This window comes from Cucurbita pepo, chromosome LG15, assembly GCF_002806865.2.
Source record: "Cucurbita pepo subsp. pepo cultivar mu-cu-16 chromosome LG15, ASM280686v2, whole genome shotgun sequence".
Classification (NCBI taxonomy): Eukaryota; Viridiplantae; Streptophyta; class Magnoliopsida; order Cucurbitales; family Cucurbitaceae; genus Cucurbita; species Cucurbita pepo.
In genome coordinates this window covers 7877067-7895880 of record NC_036652.1, presented here as the reverse complement: position 1 = coordinate 7895880, position 18814 = coordinate 7877067, and the positions used below count along the sequence as shown (strand labels likewise).

Below are 18814 nucleotides of genomic sequence, written 5' to 3'. Positions count from 1 at the left end.
TTAACAACAAAGTCGTTGTAGTATAGTGGTAAGTATTCCCGCCTGTCACGCGGGTGACCCGGGTTCGATCCCCGGCAACGGCGTTTTTTTTCCTTTTCCTTTTTCTATTACTATTTTTGTTGCTGGCGGGAAATAATGATCAAGAAATGGTGGGTTAGTTCCCAACGCCTATATAACCAATTCCAGTTTGCAGGTTATTTGCCATCTTCCTCCTGCATTTTTCTTGCATATTTCATCTGTAATTCCACATTTTCCAGCATGAGTCTTCAGCCTACGCCATCAGACTCCAAATCTGTTGCTCTCCACGGCGTGAATCCTAATGCCATCGGTCAAACACCGTCGCCGAGGACCCTTCCATCGGATTGCCAGCGGAAAATCGCAATCGCTATTGATTTGAGCGATGAGAGTGCATACGCCGTCCGTTGGGCCGTTCAGAACTATCTCCGTCCCCGCGATTTGGTGTTTTTTCTTCACGTGCAACCCACCCACGTTCTCTATGGAGCGGACTGGGGATCGATTGACCTTCCACAAAAGAATAGCGATGGGGAATCGCCACTAAAGCTCGAGATGGATTTTGACGACCTCACGACAACCAAGGCTACTGAATTGGCTCAACCTTTAGTGGAGGCCAATATTCCTTTCAAGATTCACATAGTCAAAGATCACGACATGAAAGAGAGGCTGTGCTTGGAGATTAAAAGACTAGAGCTCAGCGCTGTTGTTATGGGGAGCCGTGGCATTGGCGCCTCCAAGCGAGCCACTAAGGGCCGTCTTGGCAGTGTCAGTCACTACTGCGTTCACCATTGTGTATGCCCGTTGGTGATCATCAGATATCTGGATGCTGATCATGAGGGAAGCGTCAGTGACTCGACGAAGAGTACTTGTGGGGAGGAAGATGAACTTGATCGAATGTCGAGTTCTTGAAATTATGTGCGTGAGGACAAGCAGGAGTATCATGATGCTGACGAGAAGGTCAAAGGTTCGAGTTCTTGGAATTATGTCCCTCGATCTTGTGGCGGGCTGTTTTCTTGAAGATTTTACGCATCTTTTGTTTGAAGAACAAAAAGTTCTACACATCTTTTGTTTGAAGAACAAAAAGTTCTACACATCTTTTCGTATAAATAATACATATGTTGCATATTCATCTCGTGTTTTTTCTGTTCCTACTCTTGGAAGTTTTGAGCAATCCTCTGGAATAAATATCATACTCTGGAAACTCAAATGAAGTAAATCCATTAGATCATCATTATGTAAAATAAAACTTTGATGTCATTGGATTTGAGAGATTATTCAATACTAAACAACATAGTTCAAAAGACACCGACCACAAAACTCATAAGGTTCCTTCAAAACTCATTCAGTGAAAACAGTAATGAATAATAACTCAAAGATGTGCCAAGGTTCCCTCACTTCGACTCCGCCGCATACGGGAGTTTGATTTATACTCGAGCTGCCTGTTGCTGATGTCAAAATGATGGTGATATCGACTACTACCGTCTACTTTACTTCCAGAAGGGGGCAGGGCAGGGGCATGTCCTTGCCGAAGCTTGGATCGTCTAGGCAAGACTAACCCCTGACCTCTGTGGCTGTGAGTGGTCTTCCTCGTGCTCTTGTGGTCTAGTCTAGAGCCATGCTCGAACTGATGGCCACTTATGCCTAGGCGGACTGACCTGTCTGTACCATCCTTCAGGGTACTGCCTTTGGTGGGCCGCCGGTTGTAGTAAACCAGATGTGGAAGAAGGCCCTGCAGGTGTTTCTTCAGCTGGTCATCTCCAACATTCTTCTGTGCTGGGTTGCCTCCCAAGCTGATGGCCTGCAAAGAATTGTAGTTGGCAGCGAGTTGGCCGAGACTCTTGGTCGTTGAGATCTTGTTAAAGCACACGTCGAGTACGCACAGTTTTAAGAGCCGATGAAGACCCTCTACCTCGCTAATTTTATTTCCAGCTAAATACAACTCCTTCAATGACGAGCAGGAAGCCAAGCCTTCATCAATATGTTAAAAGGAGAGATCAGAGGCAAGACCAACATAACTTTTTCAGTCTGCAAACAAAATGAAGTTTGGAATCTGGGAAATGTACCGTGTCCAATTCGGCTTATTCGGTTATAGCTCAAATCCAGCACCCGGAGTCGTGTCAGTTCTCTTAACCCTTCAATGGTCGAGATGTTATTTCTAGACAAATTCAGGCTATGTAAACCCCGTGGTAGAGCACCGGCAGTGATCTTTCCTATAAAGATGATGTATATAACTGATCAACATAAAATGTTAAGAAAGAAATCAATTCTGAACAGCAGAGCTTAAGCTTACAAACCTATGGAATTTGCTGATAGATTGAGCACCTTTAAGCTTACGAATGCACTAAGAAATGGGATCACAACCAATCCATGGTTTGCTAACTGCGCAGTAGAGGCTGCTGCAGACATTGAAGATATATATCTCTTAGCAGCTTCCATGCCTGCAGTTGCTTTGGAATCGATTCGTCCAGCACTGGAACCAGTTTCGATACTAGAATCTCTTTTCACTTCATTAGCATCCGATTCATAGACTTCGGTTGTTTCAACAGGCGGGCTACAAAGTTGAAGATCACTGACCCACTCCTCGATACGCTTAAACTTGAAGTCGTTCCCTGGCAATTCAATGGAATGCTGTACCATGGATTCTTCGTCTAGAGTTTCCCTTGGGTTTACCTCATTTACAATCGATGTTCTCCAGTCCCGCATTACATCGTGGCATGAATCATTCCCATCATCCAAAAAATTTTCATAATCAATTTTCTCAGTCTCCTGATTCTCATCTACAATATCTTCTCCTGATTCGCATCCATTTACCGGCATTTCCATCTCATGAAGTGACATCTCTCCATGCTGTGGATCCAAGAGTTGGAGATCTTCGGAAGATCTCGATGGAGGTAGGAAATCGTTAGAAGGAGAACCACCAGAAACAGGTGATGAGGCATCAAAGTTCGGCATTGAACATGATTTTACAATCCCTTGTGTGGTGCCTGGTGTATGACTCCCAGTATCACCATCACAAAATAACGATGAACCAGCGTTTTCATCACCTTCCATTTCTCTACGTGCTGGGTCATCAGTAGAGAAGATTTCTTTTGTAATAACAGGACCAGAACTTGCACAAAGAGAGTCTGGGGCTTCGATGTCTTTAAACCGATCGGACATGCTCAGTCCTTGAGCCTTCCCAGAATCTGAAATTTCAAGCTTAAATTGGGAACTGTTACAGGAAAATACTCTGCCATCTTCACTATCATTGTCTACAGCAGCTGAACCATCACCATATGGCATGCTTCCTAGGGACCGACTTTTCTTAAGACCATCCGTCGTCTCACTAGCCAATCTGCTATTCTCAATGATGGAAGCCATGTGATCTGCTCTGTTAGTATCTTGTTTGGCATTCTCTGTTTTTATCAATAATTGATCAGGACCTGTACTCCGAGGGGAATCCTTCGGGACCTTACTTCGAGAAAGATCTTCAAGTGATTTATGCATTGCCTCAGCAGACAGTTGGCCCGTTTTCTGTATATGACACGGACAGATGAAATCAATTATATACAACCTGTATTAATAGAAGGCGATATCGATCAATTCCAGAAGAGATCTTCCATTTACCTTTAGTTTGTGGTTATGGACGTGAGCATGGAAACAAGAAAACCTAACCATTGTAGAGAACCAACTGAAAACTACATCCACAGACAGCCTAGATTTGGTGTACAAAACGCTAAACGATATCCAACTTGCTGGTTAATGACAAGCCTAAAACAACGGTCTAATCTTAATCTTTACAAGACGACGAGGACGAACAGCAGACAATTATATGGATAGGTCAATAGTTTTTAGGCAATAATAACCTTAACCATAATCGAGCGACAGACCCTCTAAAACACGACACAATCTCCAAATGTATGATGATCTTGACTTCCTCAAAACACCAAGAGATATCACTCCATTATCCCACACCCATTTGAAGGTGCGAGAAGAATTTGAGCTAGTTGCAGCTGCCAGAGTGAAGAGAATTTTTTTGCCCACTAAGGGAACCTGAACCAATACATGTAGAAGAGATGCAGACCTGATAAACAACCAGAAGAACACATAAATACAGATTCATACATGATATGAACAACCATCCACATATAGAACAATCCAAAGATGATACGGGAAATGATTATCTTTCCAAATCCGATATAACAATTCAGGCAATAACAACAACAAGATTTCAGCAACATGGAAATGATTATCTTTCCAAATCCGATTTCACAATTCAGGCAATAACAACAACATGATTTCTGCAACTTCTATTGCGGCGATTCAGCTTAAACGAAGAGTTACAATCCAACAAAATCATGAAAGAAATGGAAGAATTGATGATCTAACCTTTCTGACCCAACATAATCATGAAAGAAACTTCAATCTCATGGAAGAGAAAGAAGGCCCTTCTCCTGTTTATTCAGGCAATGAAAATGAAGGCCCCCTTAGGTTTATATTGTCGCAATCAACGCTCGACTGACAGTACATGAACGATAACCCTACACTTTCAACCATGATTTAAGAGCAAAAATCGACGGCCACAGATTTCTAATCATATTTTCTGGAAACTAATTCCGTTAAAATTACAGAAAAGGAGACAAGAATTAAGGACAAATTAAGAGGGAATAATAAAACAATCGGTGAAGGAAGAAGAAATTGGAATTTGATTCCTGTCGGCAAACAAAATTCATCACTAACACACGTAATTAACTTTAATTATTCCCTAACCAAACAAAATTCTAGTCCACAGATCAACAAGAACCAAAACAATTTAGAACAGCTTACCCGTTTCCTTCTCTCCCTAATTTGATTTGATGGTCCTCCTTTACCTTGAATTAGCCGCAAAGCTTGCCGCCTCCCCCACTATTTTACACCTAAAATCATTATATTTACATTTTTCCCTGAAAAAATTATTATTTTCATTCGTGTGGCCAATAAAAATGCATAATTTATATGAAATTTTTATACGGATTCCCCATTTGTGGATAGCAACATATTTTTTTCTTCTTGGATAAGAACATGAAATTATAAAACCAATGGAAATATATATATATTAATAAAAAAATATATATTTTTCAAAGACACAATCTATTTACATTTAATAAATAAATTATAATATAAAATATTTATATTGTTCGAAGAAAATTAAGATTATAACTTAAAATCGACATAATATCATTTTTTCTATAAAAGAAAGTACATTATTAATCATCGAAATCTTGTAAAATAGATTTATTTGGTCTATAAAATTTTAATTTAATCATTTTTTATTATTAAAACTAAAATTTTATATAAATAAATTAATTTCAACAATTTTATTATATTATAATACCAATAGAAAATAATTAATTCTTAAAATTCATTATTTCCCTAATTAACAAATTTAAATTTGAAACCGCGAAATTTGTATAATTGATTTGTCGTTGCTCATACTCTCGTCTGCTGGACGTCATCGTTTCCACAGTGGAAGTTGCAGAAGTGAAGTGAAGGTCAAAAATGGGGTATCAGAAAGCAGAAGGGTGTGGATCATCGGTATGTGTTCGTTTCTTTTCAACGTCTTTTGTTTGTAGGCCATAGTTGCTTAACTTCCACTTCTAGTCTTCTGCGAAATTTCGAACATCTGTAGAGCTTGCCTAGGGTTCTGTAAATTGGGGATTTGACTCTTTTGTGAATTGTACTGCTCGATGGCTTTGCTTTGTCTCAGGCTATAGAATCGCACCATCTGTGCCATTAAAGAACGTGCAATCGACGAAAGTCTTCTCTGTGGGCCTCTCTTCTTCGATTTTAAAAAGTGAAAGATGTAGACGATTTTAATGCATTAGAATCGCCCGCCCAAATGAAGATGAAAGCAAAGTTAGGGTTGATCAAATTGTGTAGGCTACGCCTTTAGTCTCTCTCTCTCTCTCTCTCTCTCTCTCTCATAAAGATGAGGAGAAAAAGTTTAGAGTAATGGGTCCACTAATGGAAAGGTGAAATTGACAAGAACAGTGAATCTTGACCTTGGTTGCCCAATTTTCCTTCCAATAATTCAGCTTAGACAAACACAAACACCCAATTACACTTTCTTATTATCAATTTGCACTTGCAAGTGGGGGGAAAAAGTTGTACATTAGTGCTGTTTAGATTACAATTGCTCAATATCTGGGTTTAGAATCTGAACCAAGAATGAATGTTTTCTTGTGAATTTGACTCTGAAAAAATGGCTTTCTTTGAAGGATATGTGTCATTTATTCCAAACGAACTACTATTTTAGACATTCATGTTTGAATTATTTATATAATCATTCACTTGGTTAGTATTTTTTTTACACTATTATTATAATTGCAAAATCATGCACAGTGTTTATTGGTAAATGGCTTGATCATGTGGGTCAGGTGGGAAAGCGACATTTTTGTATTGTTGTTGAAACCAAAAAGAAAGGTGTTCCTCATGAGTATGATCTTTTTCGTTATTCTTATGGTTACTTCTATTTTGAAAATTACGAGAACAAATGGATGAAGGAAATAGAGGAGAGGGAACATGTTTATTACATAGCAGAAGTGGTGAATTGGTAGCCAAAAGAAGAAGTGTCAAGAACTTGGTCATCAGCAGCTGGTTTGCAGAGGAGTTGATGTCTTATTTTCTTTTGTACTCATTTGTGTTCTTAATTTCTGTCGTTAATTGTTTTGCTAAAGATATCTTAGAGTTTAAGAGTTGCATAACTGATGAGCGAGGGGATACTCTTGTATCCGCAGGATCCAGATTCGAACTTGGATTTTTTACGCCGTATGGCAGCTCTGATGGCAGAAGATACTTGGGAATATGGTATTACAAATCAAATCCAAGTACGGTTGTTTGGGTTGCCAATCGAGACAGGCCACTTGCTGGTTCAGATGGTGTCTTTATGATTGAGGATGATGGCAACCTCAAAGTATATAATGGAAATCAGAATGTTTATTGGTCAACAAACATTGGAAGTTCTGTACTCGATCACAGGACCCTGAAGCTAATGGATAATGGAAATCTGGTTTTGAGCTATGTAGATCAGGAAGACTTGTCTGAGCACATCCTCTGGCAGAGTTTTGATTACCCAACTGATACATTTCTTCCTGGCATGGTAATGGATGATAACTTAGTGCTGACTTCATGGAAGAGCTATGATGATCCGGCTCAAGGGAACTTCACTTTTCAGCTAGATCAAGATGGAAGTCAATATGTCATTTGGAAGAGATCAGTTAAATACTGGAAAAGTGGAGTTTCAGGTAAGTTTATTACCACTGATAAGATGCCTGCTGCATTGTTATACCTTTTGTCAAATTTCTCATCGAAAACTGTCCCAAACTTCTCCGTGCCACATCTTACATCATCATTGTATAGTGATACAAGGTTAGTATTGAACAGCACAGGTCAGCTTCTATATCTAAACTGGGATGATCACAAAGTTTGGTCTCAGATTTGGGTAGAGCCGAGGGATAGATGCAGTGTGTATAATGCGTGTGGCGATTTTGCTAGCTGTAATAGTGAGGGTGGTATGGCTTGCAAATGCCTGCCTGGTTTTGAGCCCACCTCTCTAGAGAGTTGGAATCTTGGAGATTATTCTGGTGGATGCATCAGGAAATCACCAATATGCAGTGTCGACAATGAAAGTGACACTTTTTTGAGTCTAAAGATGATGAAAGCTGGAAACCCAGACTTCCAGTTTAATGCAAAGGATGTCTTTGATTGCAAATTGGAGTGCCTTAACAACTGCCGGTGTCAGGCTTACTCATATTTTGAAGCTAATATCACTGGACAGGGTGGGATTGATAATTCTGCTTGTTGGATTTGGTCTGGAGATCTCAACAATCTTCAGGATGAATTTGATAATGGCCGTGACCTCAACGTTCGAGTAGCAGTTCGAGATCTAGGTACGTTTGTGTATGTCTTTCAAAACGATGAATTTTTCAGTTGTCTTTTTAAAGTTCTGGAGTTTGCACTTCTGCAGAGTTGACTGTCAGAAATTGTGGAACATGTGGCACAAACCTCATTCCTTATCCGCTTAGCACAGGACCTGAATGTGGTGACCCAATGTACTTCAATTTTAACTGCAATGTGGCTACTGGCCAGGTTAACTTTGAAGCAGCAGGTGGAACGTACAAGGTTAAATTCATTGATTCAGAAGCGCGGAAATTTATCATTCAAACCAAGGAAGCTGGTGATTGTGGTGATAAAAATTGGATAAACAAAGCCCTTCAGCTGAACCAGTCATCTCCTTTCCATGTAACCAGCTGGTGCAACTTTAAGGAGACCAATCCAGAGATTTTTTCTCTGAAAACCAGCAATGAAGTTGAAATCGGTTGGGAGCCTCCATTAGAGCCAACTTGTTCTTCAACTACAGACTGCAAAGACTGGCCTTACTCAACTTGCAACATGAGTAAAGATGGAAAGAAAAGATGCCTTTGCATTACAAACTTCCATTGGAACGGCTGGAGCTTGAATTGCACTACAGGTTAGAATCATTGCATATAATGTTTCTGGTTATGTTCATTCGTAATGGCATTGATGCTGGGAACCATTAGCTACATAAAATTTTCTTATACCAAGAGTCCCTTATTGATGTTTCCATAGATCACAACAAAGAAAAGGATGGAAGAGGCAAAACGAGCTTCTCTGTGATTATTGTTGCAACAACCATATGTATAGTCCTTCTGATTATTCTCTCATGTACTGTGTTTTATATTTACTTCTCCAAAACTGGGCTCATTGAAAGACAAGGTAATTCAAGTTCAATTTAATACAGCCGCTTATACACTGAATAATTTTTTTTCTCTATTTCATCTCTTTCCTTTAAATCTAAATACAGTCAATCCTCTTTGGACTCAGAAAGCAGGGGAAACAGCCAAAAAGATCTAATACTTCACTTGTATGACAACGAGAGACGTGTCAAAGACATGATTGAATCGGGTCGGTTCAAGGAAGATGATACAAATGGAATAGACATTCCATTTTTTGATTTGGAAACAATTCTAATTGCGACAGGGAATTTCTCAAATGCAAATAAGCTTGGACAGGGAGGTTTTGGGCCAGTTTACAAGGTACAGATCCTCGAAACACATTGATGGTCGTTTTAAACATGTCCTGGTTTAAGAATAGATTGGAATCACTGCATTTTCAGGGCAAGTTTCCTAGTGGGCAAGAGATTGCTGTAAAGAGGCTCTCGAGAGGTTCAGGACAAGGCTTTGAGGAGTTTAAGAACGAGGTTTTATTAATTGCGAAACTTCAGCATCGAAATCTCGTTAGACTTTTGGGCTACTGTGTTGAAGGAGATGAAAAGATGTTGCTTTATGAATACATGCCAAACAAAAGCTTAGACGCCTTTATATTCGGTTTGTCACTATTATCTTTCCTTGATTCTCTTATTTTCCTTGATCATTTATATGCTGAATTCTGGATTTACTCGACTTTTTGCTAGATCAAAAGCTGAGTGTGGCATTGGATTGGGACGTGCGCTTCAATGTCATTTTGGGAATCGCTCGTGGCCTTCTTTATCTACATCAAGATTCGAGGTTGAGGATTATTCATAGAGATTTGAAGACGAGCAACATTCTTCTAGATGAGGAGATGAATCCCAAAATATCTGACTTTGGCTTGGCGAGGATATTTGGAGGGAAAGAAACTGCGACGAATACCAGAAGGGTGGTAGGGACTTAGTAAGTCTCATGCAATAAAAATCATCGAAAACCATATTCATATTATAATGTCACATAATTTCCTTGATTTTTCTGTTTGTTAACAGTGGTTACATGTCACCGGAATACGCATTGGACGGCATATTTTCTGTAAAATCTGATGTCTTTAGCTTCGGTGTAGTCGTAGTCGAGATCATTAGTGGAAAAAGGAACACAGGATTCTATCACTCAGAGAAAGCTTTGAGTCTTCTAGGCTATGTAAGTTATAACTTTCTGAATATCAGCACTTCTTGAGCACGTCCCAGATTCAACAATCTGAGTCTTTACGTTGTTCTCAGGCTTGGGATTTATGGATGAAAGACGAAGGCTTGGAATTAATGGAGCCAACACTGAGTGAGAATTGCAAAAGAGAAGAATATTTGAAATGTTTAAACGTGGGGCTGTTGTGCGTGCAGGAAGATCCATGGGATCGACCCACCATGTCAAATGTGGTCTTCATGCTCGGCAGCGAAACCGCAACTCTTCCATCCCCGAAACCACCGGCATTCGTCGTGCGGCGGTGCCCCTCAAGCAGAGCTTCTTCCTCCACCAAACCAGAAACTTTCTCCCATAATGAGTTGACAGTCACCTTACAAGAAGGTAGATAGCAGAAAGGAAGGTCCTTTCCATATGATTTATGAATATTATTGATGTTGAACTTCACATTTATTCATATTATATATCTGCTGATTTATGCTATTTGATATTTAGAATGTACTTTCCAGTTTAACTTGTTGAGATGATCGTTGAAGAGAATAACAAATTAATGTGATGTTAATCTTAAGACTAACATTTAATATTAAACATGCATCTACTGTCATTATTATAACTTCTCTATTTGTTTTTTTTTTTTTTTTTTTTTTTTTTTTTTTTTTTTTTTTTTTTTTTTTTTTTTTTTTNTATTGAACAAGACTCGGTTTATACATGAGTTTTATTGAACAGGGTTCGATCTATACATGAGTTTTATTGAACAGGGTTCGGTCTATACATGAGTTTTATTGAACAGGGTTCGGTCTATACATGAGTTTTAGTGAACAGGGTTCAGTCTATACATGAGGTCTTACAGGGTTCGGTCTATACATGAATTTTATTGAACAGAGTTCGGTCTATAGATGAGGTCTCACAAGGTTCGATCTATACATGAGTCTTATTGAACAGGGTTCGGTCTATATATGAACCTTATTGAACCGTATTTGGTCTCATGAGGCTTAGTTCGATTTTAAACGTACATACGGTTCTATGGTTCGTGTGATTAAAATAATAGATAGTTTGCTCTTTCTTTTATCTTCAACCACGAAAGAAGGTATTTGGTTTCACAACCAAGGACAAAAAGACGAAGAGGAAGACAATCTTCGATCGGAAATCAACAATGGAACGGCACGTACGCCTTTTTCTTAACAGGCTCTCGCTTGCTTCCGTTGCCATAGCCACATTCATCCTCCTCTTGCTCATCCTCCAAACCCCAGAAACCTGCGTTCCCCCAAATTCCCCTTCAAAACCCCATCTCAGATTCCCCAAATCCTCCTGCGATTCCACTCCTCGCGAGCTCGTTTCCGTCGACAAGAAGAACAAGCGCCTCTGGTCCACCAAAGATTGGCAGAAAAAGGTCTCCTCCTTCGTCCAATTCTTCCACACCATTCGCGATCTAGGGCTTCTCCATAACCACACCAAAGTCGTCTGTATTTCTGCCGGAGCAGGTCACGAGGTCATGGCGCTCTCTCAGATAGGAGTCCTCGATGTCACCGGCGTCGAATTGGTCGATTCACCGCCCTTGGTCAGTCGTGCTGATCCACATAATTTGCCCTTTTTTGATCATGTTTTTGATTTAGCGTTTACTCCTCATTTGTCTGAGGCCTTGTTTCCGTCTCAATTTGTCTCGGAAATGGAGAGAGCTGTTCGTCCGAATGGTGCCTGTGTGATCGTCGTGGAGGAATGTGGAGATGCTGAAGTTAGGGAGATTGTAGGTTTGTTTACGAAATCGCGATTTGTAAATTCGATCAATGTGACGCTAACAGGGTTGAAAATGACTCGCATTCTAATGACAAGAATTTCTCGATAGAACGTTCGTTCGATTTCTTAATCTCCTCTTTCGATTTCAATTTGTTTTATTCTTTTCCGAAACGAAAACCTAATGTACAGAACTTGCAGGTCAGAATTTCCTTCCTATGTATTTGTATGTTCTTCATCATGTCAATAAAATCTGAATTCTGAATCAGAACAGATGTCACCTTGATAAATGAGGTAAACTGGCGGTCTCAAGCGACCGGGAAATCCCATGGATCACACAGTTCCTTGACCGGAAAATCTCCGGCGAGACAATCTCCACGCCATTAACGACCACCGTTCCTCTCGGAACCCGAACACCTCCGAGGACCTGAAGATCTTGGCCGGAGACGAGCGTCTTGAACGAAGTTCTGGCCGGCAACGAAGCGAGGAATTTGTATGTAACCATTCGAGGAACAATGTGAAGCCTCACTGCTCGCGTCAGAACAGGCGATGAAGATGCCACAGAGGCCAAATTCGGCGGTGCAAAAACGGTAATCGATCTCAATCCTTCGAAATCTTGAAGAATCCCTTCGAGAACAGATTGCAATCCGATTGCGTAAGAAACAAACCCATTTGCACTGAGCCACCGTATGATTCTTCTCCATTCAACTTCAACCCCCTTCTTGTTTTCAAGAGAATCTGAAATTAAAGTAGCGGTTGAATCACAGAACGGCGCTTGAATAAAGCTCCATCCCTGATGAACATCGAGAGGATCCAAAGGAGAAAATGGCCCAAGAACGCCATGAATGGAAACATTTCCACCAAGAAAAATATCAGGGTCTGTAACAAGAACATGATTGATCTCAACCAATCTAGCAGTGGAATCCATTCTAGTAATAGCAATTTTCTTTGGCGCCAAAAGGGTCGGTAGACAGACCCCTTGAGGCTTCTTTAACAAGTCAGCCATAGAAAGCTTAGAAGGGGAAGTGTGGTATTGAACAAGATTCTTGAGGAGCCATGGAGGTAGAGAGGTGTTGGAGATGGCGGAATCTTTAATGGCGAAAATGGTGGAGTTTTGAGGGGAGAAGAAGTGTTCAGGGGAGACCTGAAGGAGCGTGGCAATGGTGTTGAAACCGGCTCTTCTTAAGGCTCGTGATGCGTTTATGGAGAGTTCGTCGGCGACGGCTTTGATCGGCGGAGTTGCAGAGTGGGAAGTAGCCGTGGAGTTCAGAGCTGTGGAGATGGCGAAGAAGGCTAAGACTACAGAGACGGCGAAGTAGATGGGTGCATGCCACCATTCGAATGAACATTTACCCATTGGCTTCCAAATGCTCAAAATCTTTCAGCGTTTTTAGGCTTCAAAACGAATGAAACTTTTGCTTTACAAAACGAATTAGAATATTCTCGCAAGAGATTTTATAACCAAAAACTAACCCACTTCACTATTCACTTCAATATCAGTAATAAAAAAATTAAAAAAAAAAAAAAAAAAAAAAAACTCAATGAACCGAATCAACCCCATCTCTTTTTCTAGTAACCCGAATGTAACAAAAAACAGCTGCAAAAACTGCCGTAACAAGGCTGCCAATGATGACACCCCCGCCGGCCACGGACTTATCGCCGTGGTGTTTTCCCAGGCGTCGGATCTCCGGCGCCTCCGCCAGTCCAGGTCCTTCTATGTTGTCGGTCTCCGATGGCTCCGGGGCCGCCGACACATGGCGAGTCGTGGTTGTGGCAGTCGAAGCCATTGCTTGAATCAGCAAGATCTGGGCCAAAATGAGGCAAAGAAGGGAAATTTTGGCCATGGGATTTGGAAATGAGGAAGCTTTAAGTGAATTAAAGAGGTTTATGAATATGGGTTTTTGAATGTGAAGGGGATTGGAGGGTTTGGGCGTTAAATACAGAAAGTTTGGAGCTGGTGAAGTATGTGTTGTATGTATGTTCAGAATTGGGGGAGGTGGGTCCTGTGTTCTAGGTTTTGTTTTTATGTTTTAAAAGTAGTTTGAAGAAAAGTATGCATCATAATTGGTATAGGGACCTTCATTAGTTCATTTGGTGAGGCTGTTTACTTACAACCAAAGCAATACGCGTGGAGTAGAGTAGCTGTTTATTATAAAATTGTTTGGATTTTTGCTCCTATAATTTAAATTTTTCAATTTTGTCTTTTAATCATTCTTTTTTAAATTGTTTTAGAACTCGTGGTAAGGGAACGTTTCTAAAACCTATCACAATCCACCTCCTTCAGGGCCCAGCGTCCTCGTTAGCACTCTTGGCACTCTTTCCTTCCTCTAATCGACCCCCATTTGTGGCATAGCGTCCTCGCTGGTACTATTTCCTTCCTCTCGATGTGGAACTGCCCCAAATCCACTCCCCTTTGGGGCCAGCGTCCTTACTGGCACACTGACTCTCCTTTGGGGCCAGCGTCCTTACTGACACACCGCCTCGTGTCTACAAGAAGGCTGACACATCGTCCGGTGTCTAGCTCTGATACTATTTGTAATGACCCGGATCCACTGTTAGTAGATATTGTTCTTTTTGCGCTTTCCTTCCAGACTTCCCCTCAAGGCCACATCTTCTAGGAAAAGGTTTCTACACCCTTATAAACGATGATTTGTTCTCCTCCCCAATCAACGTGGAACATCACACAAATCACGAAAAACTTATATTAAAAAAATTGATAATATAATGATACGTGAAAACATTGACGTTGAATTTAGCTCAAATTTTTATAAAAATTTGAAAAGTTAATTTTACTAAAGAAAAAGTAGACACGTCACTATATCACTACATCAGTGACTTTTAAAGAAAATCATGAAATTTTATTTTATTTATTTAATTTTCCTATGGTCGCATGAATCTTCGTGGAAATCTTTTTATTTTTATTAGAAAATAATTAAAAAGAAAAAAAAAGAAAATGAATATAAAGTTGGAAGCAAAGAAAAAGTGAGAAAAAAAAAAAAAAAAAAAAAAAGGGAAAAAGCCGCGTGGGAATTGGTAGCAGAAGCGAAAAGGAATACAGCTGGCGATTATCGGAGGTTATTTATTTATGTGAATAAATGCAAACAATTTCAGAGCTGGATTTTTTTAATTCCCCAAGATTTTATCATTTATGGTCGGTCTCACATACCGTTCTTTATTTAATAACCTAACTAATTATATTATATCATTCATCGTTTCTAGTACCCTACCAACCTAACCCACTTCTATTATAGCTTTAATTATTCCTAAATGGGTAAAAAAAAAAAAAAAAGCCTAGATCGAGACATCATGCTCGACTCAATTGGTGAAAACATTGTCTATACGTCTCGATCGAGAGATGATCTCTTCAAAAAAAAAAAAAAAAAATTGGTCCGTTCAATTAAAATAAAGTTAAATCCTTTAAAATAGTTAAAGTTGTTTTTGTAATTTTAAAATTACTGTTTTAATTTTAACCATGAAAATGGCATTTAAAAAAAATCAACCATGAAAGGGGAACGACTTTGGGTTTCCTTTTCCTCGGAAAGGGCTTGCTTGTGGGCTTGTTTGTTGCCCTAATCAAGCCCAAAGATAGGCCCATATAGATCTTGGCTGACATATTTAGATGGCCCAATGGGCTCTCTTTCAGTAGTCCAATTACAAGCAGTAAGCAAGAGGAGTGAATTATGGAAAATATCTCGGCTTTGTTTAAAATATCTATTTTAGCCCTTCAAATATAGAAAAATAAAAAATTTGGTATTTTTATTTTTATTTTAAAAAAATGACTAAAATAATTACTTTGTCAAAGTTCAAAATTTAAATCTTTAACAGCTCAAACAATTATATTTTAAAAGTTTTAAGATTTGGATGATTATTTAGTTTTTTTTTTTTTTTTTTTTTTTTTTTTTTTTTTTTTTTTTTTTTTTTTTTTTTTTNCGTTTTTTAGAATTTTTTAAAATAATGTATGTATATCGTTTAGTCGTTCAGTAATGTGTCAAATGTTAAATAAAACGATATTCTAATATTTAACGAACTATTTTTTTTTTTTTAATCTTAATAATGTTGAGGGTACGAAAATGAAGAACTTCTATGAAATGTTCGATTTTCGAAGTACGAGGCAGACTTTTTTGGACCTCCATAATTCAACAAGGGACCATACTTTTTGGATAATAATGGACCATACTTTAGGTGATACCTTATAATAATGTTATTTAAAAAATAAAAATAAAAAAGTTGAATAATGGGACTCCAATTGGATAGCCATTCGCTTGCTTTTCAGCCGAATGGGAATAGGTTCCACCAACTTCATAATTTTATATAACTTTGTATTGTACCAAGAACTAGATAAAAGTAACTTATTTGTACGAATATATATATATATACCCATTTAAACAGAGATCAATCTGAGATGAATTTGATTAAACAAAATAATAATAATTAAAGTTATCATGAATTATAGAAAGTGTTTATGACATCCATTAGTAATTGAAAAAGAAAATTTTACATTTTTTTATAGAAGTCTGAAAAGCTTTGTATAGTAGACGAGTTTCTTAAATAGACCTAAAATAAATAACAAATCAAAATGGACAAAATCTGTTAGCCATATGACACAATAAACCAAAGCAAGATATGAAAAAGAAGTTTTAAAAAAATTAATGTTATTTTACACAAAAGAGACACCATCGACGACCAACAAAAGCACTGATCTATAGCCACCGCCGCTAGTGGCGGTGGTGAATACATTCAACAGGCGTAACTGCAAATCTAGCAGTATCAGTACAGTAATCGTAAATCATATGGTTGGCCCGAACCCAGAGCAACTGATGGCTTTGATGTACATTCAACTCTGAAAGCACTGGCTCGTCCCACCAGAACTTCTTGCCGTTGTCGCCGCTACCGCTACCGCTACAACAGGTGGCGTTGGCAGTGGCTCCGGTGGCGGAGGAGCACTCGCAGGCGTCGATTTGGAAGCCCTTATAAGAGGCAATAAAGGGGGAGTGGGACCAATCTGTCTTAACTCGGCCGCCCTGTGTGGCCCAATCATCTGCGTTCCAAATAGAGCTGTAAACTCCCATGGATTGGTCTCGAGGAAATGGCACACCCTTGTCTTCCATATTCGTGTGGGCTCGAACTGGGGTTTCGTCCACAAGAAATCTACACAAATAAGAAGAAATTTTTATGAAACTATTTTAAATACGTGGAAATGACTGAGAACTAATTTAGAAGATGATCATAAATTTATAAATAGAAATAATTTCTATCAGTAAAACTGAGTACATAATTTTTTTTTGGGAGAATTTCTAACTAAGGCTGAGGGTAGTAATTTCTAACCCTTCAACAGTTATCAACTCATTCTTAATTAAATCTTAAATGAAAAAATCAAAATCAAAATTGAAGAGAAACAAAACATTTTGAAAGAATAGTAATGTTTTAATAATTCAAGAATTGAAATGGGGCCAAATTGATGGCACATGCATGTGATCAGAAAGGGGGCCAAGAGGAATATTGTGGTGCCTTGTTTGGAAGGGCTCAATGGCTTTGTCAAACCATTGGCCCATTGACACCGATCGGGCAGCTGCTCGTACAGAGCCACGCATTAACGGGCACTGATTCACATAAAGGCTAAAATCTTGTGGGTTTCTAAGTTTTGGAGTCTATTCCATTTTTGTTTTTGAATTTCAAACTTTTCCAAGGTTTGGTTAAGTATTTAAACTATAGAAAAAACATGGCCATTTTTATAATAATTCTCGAAATGGGTATTCTAATACATGAAGAATGTTCCTGGTTGAATCCTTTCTCATTTTCTAATGAAAGCTTGGATTCATTTCTTCCACATGTAATGTCCTGTTCTAAAACAAATCTATTCTGTTCCATAAATTTCATTCAATATCTACTCTCCTGATGGGTCAAATCTACATTACAATGCCCATTTTTAGTACAATACATACATACATACATACATATATATATATATATATATATATATATATATATATATATATATATATATGAAAACAGTGGCTTGAAATAAAAACTTAGCTAATAATGTAAATGGAGTGAAGGAGTTGCTTACATGACTTGACGGCGATTCCAAAAAATGGAGTAGGAATGAAAATCTGTAGTTGGGTCGAACCAAAGTTTCAATCTTTGCTCTCTATTTCCCACACCATTCACATAAATGTTGGTCTGTACAGTATATGGCTCTCCACTTGTGTTGCCCAGAAACTCAAAATCAAACTCATTGTGATTTGGACCGTCCGATGACATCTACACCAGAAAAACAAGATAAGAACCCTACAAGTTTTCATTTCAATGTAACATTCATTTGGTTAAGTTTTTGTTTTTTTTACTTACATAAAATGCTGTGACAGTTCCTGCAGAGTCTCCGGCTACAAGCTTGATTTGAATGGTCACTTTGCCAAACATGTACTTGGATTTAGATGAAAACCCAGCTCCTGAAATCGACTTCAAAATTAAGCATTGTAGAGAGAATGAGGAAAGTGCCATAAAAATGGGATGGGTTTTTACCAGAGTAATTGTCAAGTTTAAGATCGAGGACATCTCCTTCGTAATTGAAGTGATCAAAAGCCCAACTCGGCTGAAAAAGCTCGTCGAACTTAGCAGAAGAAGCAAAACCAAGAATTAGAAGAGAAACCCATAGTCCCAAGAACACAGAAGAAGCCATGGGAGCTAGAGAGGTATAAACAGAGTGAGGGGAAGAGTTCACAGTGTGGATGTTCAAGTAAACTTGTCAGAAAGAGATGTTTTTATAGCCATTTCCAGTGCGGAGCGACCTTACTCACCTCATTAAATTTACAGTTCCACATCATTTCCGATGTGGAATTCAAATAAAAAAGAGTAAAAAGAAGATTACTTTTACAAATTTTGCCTAATGGACATACTTTTAATTTGGGTTGGTTTTACAAGTTTCTGATTAGTTTTTAAGGTTTAATTAAACCTCACACTTAATCCCTAAACTACCATACACTCACTCGGAAACCTCACATGGTATAATATTGTGTACTTTGAACATAAGCTTTCGTGTTTTTGCTTTTAGCTTCCCCAAAAGACATTATAGCAGTTGTGATTATTCTTACTTTATAAACTCATTATCATTTCTTAAATTAGCCAACATGTAACTCCCTCCCAAC

General features: G+C 38.7%; 6 protein-coding genes and 1 non-coding gene across 9 annotated transcripts; 4 read left to right on the top strand and 3 right to left on the bottom strand.

Moving 5' to 3' along the window:
* The first annotated feature begins 11 nt into the window (after positions 1-11).
* On the top strand, positions 12-83 carry TRNAD-GUC. The gene has a single exon. It is a non-coding gene; the product is annotated as a tRNA-Asp (tRNA).
* Positions 84-188: 105 nt separating this feature from the next.
* On the top strand, positions 189-1143 carry LOC111811808 (universal stress protein PHOS32-like). Its single transcript, XM_023698845.1, has one exon. The coding sequence runs from the start codon at positions 259-261 to the stop codon at positions 922-924; it is 666 nt and encodes a 221-aa protein (XP_023554613.1). The 5' UTR covers positions 189-258; the 3' UTR covers positions 925-1143.
* A 106-nt stretch (positions 1144-1249) lies between these two features.
* Positions 1250-5026, bottom strand: LOC111811668. 2 transcript variants are annotated; one of them, XM_023698661.1, is made up of 5 exons: positions 4822-5026; positions 3622-4078; positions 2310-3528; positions 2079-2225; positions 1250-1983 (listed from the first exon to the last, which is right to left on the bottom strand). In XM_023698661.1, exons 2-5 carry the CDS (start codon positions 3670-3672, stop codon positions 1385-1387), a joined length of 2016 nt encoding a protein of 671 aa, XP_023554429.1. In that variant the 5' UTR covers positions 3673-4078; positions 4822-5026; the 3' UTR covers positions 1250-1384. The 2 variants fall into 2 exon arrangements, with proteins under 2 accessions (XP_023554429.1, XP_023554430.1); XM_023698662.1 differs by lacking the exon at positions 4822-5026 and adding an exon at positions 4384-4814.
* Positions 5027-6391: 1365 nt separating this feature from the next.
* LOC111811639 (G-type lectin S-receptor-like serine/threonine-protein kinase At4g03230) lies at positions 6392-10500 on the top strand. Of its 2 annotated transcripts, XM_023698589.1 has the most exons (8): positions 6397-7922; positions 8000-8503; positions 8623-8769; positions 8878-9089; positions 9170-9380; positions 9467-9704; positions 9791-9941; positions 10022-10500. In XM_023698589.1, exons 1-8 carry the CDS (start codon positions 6527-6529, stop codon positions 10328-10330), a joined length of 3168 nt encoding a protein of 1055 aa, XP_023554357.1. In that variant the 5' UTR covers positions 6397-6526; the 3' UTR covers positions 10331-10500. The 2 variants fall into 2 exon arrangements, with proteins under 2 accessions (XP_023554358.1, XP_023554357.1); XM_023698590.1 differs by lacking the exon at positions 10022-10500 and having other exon boundaries at positions 6392-7922; positions 9467-9693; positions 9791-9935.
* A 172-nt stretch (positions 10501-10672) lies between these two features.
* On the top strand, positions 10673-11916 carry LOC111811803. Its single transcript, XM_023698838.1, has one exon. It carries the CDS (start codon positions 11092-11094, stop codon positions 11779-11781), a length of 690 nt encoding a protein of 229 aa, XP_023554606.1. The 5' UTR covers positions 10673-11091; the 3' UTR covers positions 11782-11916.
* LOC111811740 (fasciclin-like arabinogalactan protein 21) lies at positions 11805-13598 on the bottom strand. Its single transcript, XM_023698761.1, has one exon. It carries the CDS (start codon positions 13024-13026, stop codon positions 11947-11949), a length of 1080 nt encoding a protein of 359 aa, XP_023554529.1. The 5' UTR covers positions 13027-13598; the 3' UTR covers positions 11805-11946.
* Positions 13599-16246: 2648 nt separating this feature from the next.
* On the bottom strand, positions 16247-18498 carry LOC111811766 (xyloglucan endotransglucosylase/hydrolase protein 9-like). The gene is made up of 4 exons (XM_023698792.1): positions 18192-18498; positions 18018-18118; positions 17737-17930; positions 16247-16817 (listed from the first exon to the last, which is right to left on the bottom strand). Exons 1-4 carry the CDS (start codon positions 18346-18348, stop codon positions 16385-16387), a joined length of 885 nt encoding a protein of 294 aa, XP_023554560.1. The 5' UTR covers positions 18349-18498; the 3' UTR covers positions 16247-16384.
* Between the last annotated feature and the right edge of the window lie 316 nt (positions 18499-18814).